Source organism: Erpetoichthys calabaricus, chromosome 10, assembly GCF_900747795.2.
Source record: "Erpetoichthys calabaricus chromosome 10, fErpCal1.3, whole genome shotgun sequence".
NCBI classification, from domain to species: Eukaryota; Metazoa; Chordata; class Cladistia; order Polypteriformes; family Polypteridae; genus Erpetoichthys; species Erpetoichthys calabaricus.
Window position 1 is genome coordinate 117,102,910 of NC_041403.2, and position 11,989 is coordinate 117,114,898.

General features: G+C 34.3%; 1 protein-coding gene across 3 annotated transcripts in view; it reads left to right on the top strand.

The window, feature by feature from the left end:
* The window catches only part of acss2 (acyl-CoA synthetase short chain family member 2), a 104,397-nt gene extending 92,744 nt beyond the window's left edge, over nucleotides 1-11,653 (top strand). For all 3 annotated transcript variants that reach the window (XM_028811783.2, XM_028811781.2, XM_051932820.1), the window contains 3 exons: nucleotides 461-637; nucleotides 1,390-1,464; nucleotides 5,140-11,653. In XM_028811783.2, the coding sequence (XP_028667616.1) occupies nucleotides 461-637; nucleotides 1,390-1,464; nucleotides 5,140-5,258 (371 nt within the window). In that variant the 3' untranslated portion in view covers nucleotides 5,259-11,653. The remainder of the gene's footprint in view (nucleotides 1-460; nucleotides 638-1,389; nucleotides 1,465-5,139) is intronic.
* Nucleotides 11,654-11,989: the final 336 nt, after the last annotated feature.

The following is an 11,989-nucleotide window of genomic DNA, read 5'->3' on the forward strand; positions in this document are numbered from 1 at the left end:
ATGTTAAGTCCTGTCCATATGGGATTAATAGACCAGGAAAAGGCTTGACAACGTGTACCCATAGTATCCTGAGGAAGCTCCTGCGAGAGTGTGGATGGCTGCTGCAAGCCATTCTGTCTATGTATTTATGGAGGGACTATTGTAGTACTGATTTAATCAGCCAATTTATTTGAAATTTTCATAAAAATAGAAAAGCACCCTTCCAGAAATGGTGAATTTCAGCTAACATACTATATGTGACAACAGTGAGAGCTGTACAGTCTTTCATGGCAAAATAAATTTAACATAGTTAAGTGAAGAAAAGCTGCATGTTTTGCAGCCATAAATAATGTTAATATAAAGATGTAATTAAAATATATAATGTATTTTGTAATGTTTATCAGAAGTAATTTCTCCCCAATCAAAATAATAATATTTTATAAAGCACTGATAATTTTTGCTTTTTGTATGTTGTGGTCAGGACACTTGCTCAGCACTGCAGAGGTGGAATCTTCTCTGGTTGAACATGTTACGGTGGCAGAGGCTGCGGTTGTTGGCCGTCCTCATCCTATCAAAGGAGAATGTCTCTACTGTTTTGTTACACTCAAGGAAGGACATGAATATACAAAAGAGTTAGAGGCTGCCCTTAAAAAGCAAGGTAAATATGAATGTGTTTAATCTAATACAACAGCAAGGGTAGATTAGATTGAAAAAAGAAATATTTAAAAAATTCTGAAATTTTAAAAAGTACAGTACTTTGGTCAGAGGTATAGGTGAAACAGGAGTGCATAATGTCACTATATCATTCAAATCCTAATAGTCATGTATTAAAACTCTATTGCCATTCAAAAGATACTTTTCTTAAAGCTGTAACATAATCATACTCATTTAATAGCGAATTTATCTTTATTTCATAAATATTACTAGTACATTGGTGTTATTGGTTACATTTTTTATCAATAAAAGACATGTTACAAAATATTACATAGTACATCCTGAGAAACAGGCATTGAAAGAAACTTGTTTTAATTATTCATATGCAGAAGAATAGGTTTTTAAGTTCTCCTATTCTTCACTTTGTTCTTGATGCCACTGTTGTACTAATTAGATTGAGCTGTCATACTAAATCTTAGCAAATTAGGAGAATTGACTGCCTAGTTCATTAAGTACAGTAGCTTAAAGTTTTATTAACCTTAAAATAAATCTTCTATTTCCCATATAGATCTTTTAAGAACATTACAGAAACATTTGAATAGCTAAAATCAAAAAATCTTGTATAACCTGTTAAACTGAATTTATGAAATGATATGTTTGTACAATACAGACAGGCCCTTCGGTTTCTAACAATTATGAATACGTTCAATGACACTTTTTATCTCCGTTTTTCTCTTTTTCACAAAACCTTGTTAGTTCGTGAAAAGATTGGGCCAATTGCAACTCCAGACTACATACAAAATGCCCCTGGATTACCTAAAACACGATCAGGTAGGCTAATTTTTACACTTATTATTGTTTTCTGACTTGTTTAAGGCAAAAAAAAAATGAATACCTGTTGTAAGAGTGGAGTATTAGAAGTTCTACTGCATTACATTTAGATTATTTGAAAAATCCATAAAATATGCCTACATCTTTAAAACTGACATGCTTTTCAGAAATTAAAGGCAAAAATATCTGCCTGTACACATATCAGTTGAATTTAATTTTGTTTGTAAGTTCTGTGTTTTTTTTAATATGCTTAACTACATTAATGTAATTGTGAGTGTACTGTATATACAGTAGATGTGCGTACGTGTGTGTGTGTATATATATATATGTATATATATCTTTGATATATGCACATACCAAATCGACAGGACACACATTCAACTGGGACAACGTAAAAGTAAAATTTAAGGCCAGTACTAAAAGTGCCAGAGAGTTGGCCGAGTCTTGGCTATCAGATGAAAATGCCATCAACAGACACTTGGACATAAATCCAGCATATGCCAACTTAAGAAGGGTTAGGACATGTACACAATAATTAAACTATACAACCCCCCAACCCTTGATCATACTGACTTAGTCACCTCCACCCACCCCCCCCCACTGATTGTGTTGCTATATATTGCCTTTGATTCTTGTAAGTCTAAGCATTATCCTCTGATGAAGACCCCTGATAGGGGTTGAAAGCTCAGGAATAAAACTATTTTATGATACGTGATTCGTTTTTTCTCCGTTCGTGGATCTCCAACTGCAAATATGCAAACCGTATCACAGACCTTCTCTTCCATATATATATATATATATATATATATATATATATATATATATATATGTATTATATATATACAATATATATAATATGTGTGTGCGTATGTATGTGTGTGTATGTATATATATATATATATATATATATATAAACATTATAACAATATATATATTATTCATATATTTAATTCAAAGTTATTGTCTGTTTTTACCTGCAAAAAGTATTTAGTCAGCCACCAATTGTGCAAGTTCTCCCACTTAAAAAGATGAGAGAGGCCTGTAATTTTCATCATAGGTATACCTCAACTATGACAAACAAAATGAGAAAAAAAATCCAGAAAATCACACTGTCTGATTTTAAAGAATTTATTTGCAAATTATGGTGGAAAATAAGTATTTGGTCACCTACAAACAAGCAAGATTTCTGGCTCTCACAGACCTGTAACTTCTTCTGTAAGAGGCTCCTCTGTCCTCCACTCATTACCTGTATTAATGGCACCTGTTTGAACTCGTTATCAATATAAAACACACCTGTCCACAACCTCAAACAGTCACACTCCAAACTCCACTATGGCCAAGACCAAAGAGCTGTCAAAGGACACCAGAAACAAAATTGTAGACCTGCACCAGGCTGGGAAGACTGAATCTGCAATAGGTAAGCAGCTTGGTGTGAAGAAATCAACTGTGGGAGCAATTATTAGAAAATGGACGACATACAAGACCACTGATAATCTCCCTCGATCTGGGGCTCCACGCAAGATCTCACCCCGTGGGGTCAAAATGATCACAAGAACAGTGAGCAAAAATCCCAGAACCACACAGTGGGGACCTAGTGAATGACCTGCAGAGAGCTGGGACCAAAGTAACAAAGGCTACCATCAGTAACAAAGGCTACCATCAGTAACACACTACGCCACCAGGGACTCAAATCCTGCAGTGCCAGACGTGTCCCCCTGCTTAAGCCAGTACATGTGCAGGCCCGTCTGAAGTTTGCTAGAGAGCATTTGGATGATCCAGAAGAGGATTGGGAGAATGTCATATGGTCAGATGAAACCAAAATAGAACTTTTTGGTAAAAACTGTACTTGTCGTGTAACGAAGGAGCGGCTTCGTAAGAAGCATTTCAAGGTCCTGGAGTGGCCTAGCCAGTCTCCAGATCTCAACCCCATAGAAAATCTTTGGAGGGAGTTCAAAGTCCGTGTTGCCCAGTGACAGACCCAAAACATCACTGCTCTAGAGGAGATCTGCATGGAGGAATGGGCCACAATACCAGCAACAGTGTGTGAAAACCTTGTGAAGACTTACAGAAAACGTTTGACCTCTGTCATTGCCAACAAAGGGTATATAACAGAGTATTGAGATGAACTTTTGTTATTGACCAAATACTTTTTTTCCACCATAATTTGCAAATAAATTCTTCAAAAATCAGACAATGTGATTTTCTGGATTTTTTTTTCCTCATTTTGTCTCTCATAGTTGAGGTATACCTATGATGAAAATTAAAGGCCTTTCTCATCTTTTTAAGTGGGACAACTTGCACAATTGGTGGCTGACTAAATACTTTAATGCCCCACTGTATATATATATATATATATATATATGTATGTATGTATTTATGTGTGTGTGTGTGTGTATATATATATATATATATATATATATATATATATATATATATATATATATATATATATGTATATATATATATATGTATATATGTATGTATGTATGTATGTATGTATGTATGTATGTGTGTACAGTTATGTCCATAAATATTTGAACAGGGACAACTTTTTTCTAATTTTTGGTTCTGTACATTATCACAATGAATTTTAAATGAAACAACTCAGATGCAGTTGAAGTGCAGACTTTCAGCTTTAATTCAGTGGGGTGAACAAAACGATTGCATAAAAATGTGAGGCAAATAAAGCACTTTTTTAACACAATCCCTTCATTTCAGGGCCTCAAAAGTAATTGACATTTGACTCAAAGGCTATTTCATGGGTAGGTGTGGGCAAGTCTGTCGTTATGTCATTATCAATTAAGCAGATAAAAGGCCTGGAGTTGATTTGAGGTGTGGTGCTTGCATGTGGAAGATTTTGCTGTGAACAGACAACATGCGGTTAAAGGAGCTCTCCATGCAGGTGAAAGAAGCCATTGTGGTAATGCACAGAACCAAAATTAGAAAAAAGTTGTCTATGTCCAAATATTTATGGACCTAACTGTATGTGTGTATGTGTAGGAACCGTCATCTTGTACTGAACAAATGAGAAACATCTTACTTTTAATTGAAACAAGTTCATTCAAAGTAAAACAAAATCCGTTTTAAAAAAATAAGTATTTTTAACAAAAATACATATGCCACAATTGTTGGCACCCCAGCATTTAATACTTTGTGCAGCCTCCAGTTGCCAATATAACAGCACCAAGTGTTCTCTTGTAACCTTTTATAAGGTTGAAGAATACAGAGCATGGGATCTGAGATCATTCTTCTTTACATAATCTCTCCAGATCACCCAGGGTCCTAGGCCCTCTCCTGTGTACTGTCCTCTTCAGCTCACTCCACAGGTTTTCAGCAGAATTCAGATTAGGGGACTGAGATGGCCATGGCAGAACTTTCATTTTGTGGTCAGTTAACCATTGCAGGGTTGATTTGGAAACTTTGAAAAGTGTCATATGATAAGCCCAGCAAACAGTAACATCTCACAAATAACAATGGAAGCAGCATTAGGCTTGTTTGCTTGTGTTTGGTCTCATTCTCTCTCTCCAGGGTGGATGCTACATCCCTTGCATATTATTTGTGTTTAGTTTATGTATATATATTTTTTTTTAATAATCATGATATGCATAATTTTCTTTACATGTTTCACCTTACGTTAAGTAGTATAAAGGGTGAACGTGTTTTGCTTATTTTCAGGTAAAATCATGCGGCGAGTTTTGCGGAAGATTGCCAGCAATGACAAGGACCTGGGTGATACATCCACACTTGCTGAACCCAATGTTGTGGAGCAACTTTTCCAGAACCGCTGCGTCTAATATTCCAGCCCATTGACTTTATGCTATCTGAAAAGAAAAAACATTTTGAGGGACTATATTTGTAAAAGGATGTTCTATTTACTTTGATCTTTACAAAGTTGATATTTGTTTTTGCAGAGTTAATGAAAGTCAGGTTTGTCTTTTTATTGATTTTCAAAATATTTTTAACATTTTGAGCAACAAAAAATGCTTTATGAAATGAATCTTAACTCCAGCCATTTTTCCATAGCATTTATGTACAGTGTGTTCAAATTACATTTTTGTGGGTGGTTTAAGGATAGGTTTGGTATTTTTAAAGTCAAAGTTATTTCTTCAGAAACATGGTATATATGCGTTTGCCATGCAAAATTGTGTTCAAAGATTAAGCCCTTTCTATAAATTTAAAAAACTATCTTGCCTGCTCTGTCACTTTACCTCCTTGCCCCATACCTTCCTTTATAAAGTTCACGCACACATTGTTAAATGTTTTATACATGTCATTTTTTAACCCCCCCCAAAAAATACACCAATAGTATGAGATTCAGCCATTTTAAAAGGAAACCATCCGTGCAAGCTAGTTCAGTACTTAGTCTTCCTGCAAAACAGTCTTTCACTCCCAAAACCGATATGGTTTAAGGGGCTGAGTTTTGAGAACACTTTTTCTTCTGAATTAATAATTGACACGGTTAATATTCCAACAATTTAATAATTGATGGTCCCCACTTCTCATATTTATATTTACACACAGAGTGGATTTAGAAAGTATCCATACTCCTTCACTTTCTTTACACTTTGTGTTGTAGATTTAATTTTAAATAAATAAATTTGCCATTTCTGTTTGGAGTCGTGTTGGGTAAGTCTCTAGAAGTTTTTAAGCACTAGTGCAGGCAAGATGCTTTTTAAATTTCTAGAAAGCAATTAACTTTAGTAGTAATAATAATAATAAACTTAGAACAGAATTTTGCTTGGAAAATGTTTGTTAATAAATCATTTTAATTTGAAAAATACCAAACTTCACCTTTAAGACACAATAACATTTTTTGTTTTATTTGAAACATGTTTCCATTTGAATTTCACATTGTTGTTAGTGTTGCTGTAGCTATCCAGTTAAAAAAAAAACGGTTGTAAGTGGTTCAAAACCAGTACTTTAATATCAGTCTTTGGTGAAGTTCATGGTCTGAAGACCAAGAAATTTTTTTAAAGTAATGATTGCCTTCATAAACCTGTTTGGGTTTTAAAATTAAAAGATAATCAAGTCAGATCAGTTTATTATTACCATTGCACTGTTCTCATTTCAATGAACATTTTTCAAATATTATACATTTACATAAAACACAAAATACCTTGCAAAATGAACAGATATATTTCTGTGCATACTCTTCTGAAATTCTTGGCGTTACTCAGGTTTTTGAAGCGACTGACTGTGACAGTGTGCATAAATGATAATGTTATATGCTACAAAATAAGCTAAGGCCTTTTGCAAAGGAAAAAAAAGACAGTTTGATTGTGGGGATCATGCTCCTTGAGGAGAATGTAGAGTTTTTAATTTAATAAACAGCTTTTAATTGCCTTGCTTTTTAAGATTCCAAAATTTAAATTGCTTATTGTTTCCCTCACCCAGCTGAAATGAAAAATGTTTCCAAGTAAAGGAGCTGTGTAATACTAAAATAGGTCAAATGTGTCGGACTAAGAGCACTGCCAAGCTGTATACTTAAAGTAACATGTTTTAGTAACAGAAATAAATTGAGTTTTTAATTATAAAATTATTTTAAATCTCTGTTGTACATACAGTATGCCATGGTGCATAGTATTATCCATGTTATTGGTAGAGACATTGGATCTGTCACTTGGTGATGCCTGTCTTCTTTGAAGTCCTGTTTCAGTGACAGAAGTGATCAGTAGGTCAAAGCAGCACTGACCCTGAGAAGACAGAGTAAAAAAACAGAACAAGATAGTCATGTTGATTGCCACCATTGTAATCAAAGCATAAAAAAGCAACCACCCAATAATTCAATATTTTAGAGTACAGTAGACCAATGGGGGTTCTCATATATTGGCAAGTAGATCATTGTAGAGTTAGTAGGCTCTGTAACTAAAGGAAACTGAATCACCTAAACAGCCTTACAGTGAAGCACTGCAGTAATAAATCATGCTTAAGGTAAATGCTAGAACAGAATGGGTTGCTTTTATACAGATGAACATCCCAGTGTTCCATTGGTAATGTAAGAAACTTTTATTTAACTTGTAAAACAGAAAGCCACATTAAAAACAGGTTTTGTTAAGGTAAAAATTGTTCTCTATTAACATTTTCAAGTTCCGTTAACTCCTAAGCCATTAAAGCACTCCATGCCACTGCTAAAACTACTAACTGTCCCCTTCCCCTTCATCTACCACTCTGGGTAATTATGCTCTGGTTTACATCTGCTTTGCTATTTCTGTGTATGTTCTCACTTAACCTACTAACTAAAGTCATAGAAATGGTATAATGAAAAGAAAGTCCATGGCAGTTTGTTTTAGTTTAAGAAAGTAATAAAATATTTCACTGCCATCTATTGAAAATCATGCGAGAAACTGAACAAACCATGACATTTAGCAGCAGCTTGTTAAAGTTTTAACCTGAGAAAAATGGCAAGGCTATATATTTTTTGTGTGTTTACATATTTTTAGTATGATGGTGGTTTAAAGTCGTCTGTTGTAAAGATTTAGCTATTTGATCAGGCTCACGGAGCCCGACTCTCACAGCTGTACAGTCTTGCTGCTTAGGCACTTGAAATACATGAGGGGTCAATAAGGATGGATGTTTTTGTTTTTTTCTTAAGTGTTTTTTTTTTTTTTTTTTTAAGTTTTATAAAGCATCAAGAAAGACTTTAACCTTTTTGCACTCATTGTTCAGGTTGCGTTATCCTTTACAATGCAGCACACTCCGTTTACAGCCTTTTGACAGCTAGCATGTGCTCTCAGCAGTGATGAATTTAATTCAACTCACCAAATGCTTTGACCTCAGGCAAGTTTCATTTACTAAACTGTTCTGCCTTACAATGGGAGCGGTTCAGAGTAGAACAGTTATTCAGGTGGAGGAAAACTTCAGAACCATTTTGGTTCATATAAAAGCCATATTTGTCACTGTAGTAGTAGCTGGAGGGGAAAATACAAACTGTAATATTTACATTCCTCTTCTAGATATATGCATGCAACTAGTATATCAGCTACATGTGCAATCTTGCTTGACATTGTAGGTCACTGGCCATTTAAACAAATCCCAAGTTTGCCTCAAAAAGCCAGTTATCAGTATCTGGGAAAAGGTTAATTCTGGTGATTATAGCTTTGCTTTATTAAGGTTAATTATCTGAGACTACTTTCGTGGTGAAGAAAGGACAAGTTTTATGACTGCTCATTATAAAGAAATCAAAATCTAGAACATGCAAATCTTTTTCTTTTTAAATAGTAGTATTCCAAAAATGCACCTATATACTAAACCTTTGTAATCCATTTTTATGGTTGTGGAGATCGAGAGCTGATCTCGGCAACATTGGGCACAAGGTGGGAATAATCCCTGGATATATTGCCAGTGTGTTTCAGGGCGTACATACACACAGGCCACTCGCGAACACAGGACTGATTTAGAACCACAATTCAACTAAACGCACAAATGCTTTGGCTGCACAAAGAAAACCACTAAATCCCAAGCAAATATAGGGAGGAAATGAAAAAAAATTAAAAGTGCCAACCACTCTGCTGCCTCTACAGGATGATATATTTTACCCGTGCATTTTCCATTTTTAAAGAAAAAAGCAAATACTAGGCATGTCTTGACTTAAAAGATAATTTGGCAGCCCACAAGTTTATATTTTTAGTATATTGACATCTGAATGTTTTGGAGTTTAGGAATCGTCAAGAAGTGGAAAACCTACTGTGCACCGTGCTCCTTGGTGTTAATGTGTGTGTGTGAACATGTCCTGTCATTTTCCAGCCAAGTTAATCCAGACCAGGGTCGCAGGTTTGCTGCAGCCTATCCCAGCTAGCATGGAGTTCAAGGACATATAAGATAGAAAAAGGAGCAGTTTTCACCTGTGATCCACAATGGAAGTGTTTCAAAACAAGCCCAGACAGTTGTTGTATACTCCAAGGATTGAATTTGTTGAATTTGCTGCTGTTTTTTCCATAAATTATAATCTCGATATATACAGAGTTGTAAGAGTTTTATTTTAATATTTAATCATTTCATGTTAGAAGTACTTTACATTTTCAGTACAAAATAATGGTTTATATGCCATTCCAGTTGTAATAAAAGTAAAATAAGTAAGTTGAGATGAGTGATTCCCATACTTGGCTGGAAAGTAGCAGTGTTGTTGAGAAGTGTAGTAACGGCTGGAGAAAGGATGTCTTCCCCTTGAGTGAGATATCGAAGTTAGATTAAATAGAGAATGGGAACGGGGTGAATATTTTTGTAAGAAAGCAATGAAGTTGTCATTTTAAAACTGTGACCATCTATCAAGATGGAATTCTGTTGATTAATGGTGGAAGTACTAGGACTCAATACAGTGCAATTACCAAAGCTTTGTAACTGTAAGATCTGTTATTTTAAAGTTTAGGTGGGGCGGGTTAAATGTTATATTTTTGGTTGATATTTATTTTGTTTTTGTTTTTTTTATGTTTGCCATTTGTCTAAAAAGGGAATGGGTCAGTTTTGTAAATTGTAGATTTTCATTGAAGAATTTTTCTGAAAAAAGTGTTTTTTTTTTATAGTTTTATATATTTTTTTAGGTGAGATGCATTGTTTAAAAGCAAATGAATGAACAAACCTGGATGTTTAATGCTTCATTTTATACATATTGATGATGGAAAAATATCAGAATATTTTAAAGACCTCTTTTCATGAAGTAGTCCCTGGGCACTTGGTTGTTTCACTTGTTTTCTTATACTGCGCTCCTTCCATTTGGTGTCCGTTAATTCCATGCAGCAACTTGTTTACATAAAATAAGCAAAAATACAGGGTGGTCCAGATCTAACTATGCAACTTTTAATGCAATGCAATAATTGCATAGTTAGATCTGGACCACCCTATAGCTACCTTAAGCTACGTTTCTATTCAAGAATGCCTTGAGAAATGAGGTGACCAAACCTCAAGATATTTTAGAAACTTAAATTGTGTTGTTTATGAAAGAACCTAGCATACAAGAGGTTTACTTCAGAATAGGTATTACCTCTAGATGTAATCTGTAAACGAACATAACATGACATTTAGTGCTTTCAAATGAATCAATGAAATAAACTCGATTTTAAACTACTGATCTGTGCCACATTTTCCTTCGCTCTTTGTCTGATTGTTATTACACTAAGCTCTAAAGCACCCCAAATGTATATTCATTTGAGTGAAAAAAGAAGTTTTAGATGGAAAAGTGGATTCAGTAGTCAGTGTCAATTTATATTTTCCTTTTTTTTTCCACATGTCAAGTTTAAAAGTGTGCAGCTGAAATTCACATTGAAAGACAAACCTGAGGAGTGAATTTTCCAAACACAAGATGAACCTTATTCTATTAGGTGTTACATGGCCAGATTATTTCACAGTCGTGTTCATACAATGCAATAATTGTGCAATAGAGTTATTCCTTTCAACATGCTACCAATCGTGCGTCTTAAGTGAATAGTTATATTTTAGACAATTTTTATAAAAGACCACATGTTTTGGTTCTGAAGCATCATCCTTTTTGCCTTGTGGTGGAAAATGTCTGTTTCCTGAACAGTATGTGAGAATATCCAGATAGGACATATATGTGGGTTTATTGTGGCAGCTATCTCTCTGCTAACTGGGTGCCAATAAAGGAAGAGAAGATTGTTGACAATTCTTGTACTTGTTGGGTGCTTCAGTTATGTTTTCACATGAATCCACAAAATGTATTTTTACCACAGAATGTATGTATGTCTGTATACTGCAAACTTGTATGAATTATAGGTGTTTTAAATTTAAGAATGCATATTGTCAGCTCCTAGCATTGTTTTGAATGCACTTTGGTTTTTCTTTTCTAAATCCCACTATCTAGCTACAGTTAATGAATTTTGGATACTTGTCAGCTGCACTTCTTAATAGGTGGCATTAATAAATTTTTACTGTTTTTAGTAACAATACTACGGTAAAGTCACATGTTTTTGAAATACACTAGAAAATAAAAAATATTGTATGTCCTCCGTCTATGGAATGTATGTCTCATTAGTTAATATTTGGTTTCTGAATTACTGTTAATCATAATCCACATTATATTTTTTTCTTTTTTGTAGATGTATACAGATATTTTAGAAATATATCTTATCCCAAGGAGACCATTACTCTGTATAAATGTGTCTGTTCTATTTGTGAATTTATTTTTTTTATAGCTTACTCCTTTTTCTATGGTTTAAAATAAATTCTGCAATTCTAACCCTTGTTTGTGTGTCAATATCTTTTTCTGTTATTCCTGCAACATAAATGTCAGACTGTTCTTTAACTGCACACAGATTCTGTTCTGTGACCAAAAAATACAAGTGCTTTGTAAGAGCAGACTGTTAGAAATATAATCAGATCCATTTGCTATCGTTCTTAAAACACTTCGGGAAAGATTTGTGTAAGTTGTACTCGTGCCTAATGATACAGCTTTAGGGCATAAACATCATCTTATGATTTTGCAACCGATTGGGGTTCAAGGGCACTACGCTGTATTAGCTATAATACTCACACATACTGAAAACATTCAAGTATGCACTAAATTGTGTGTGGT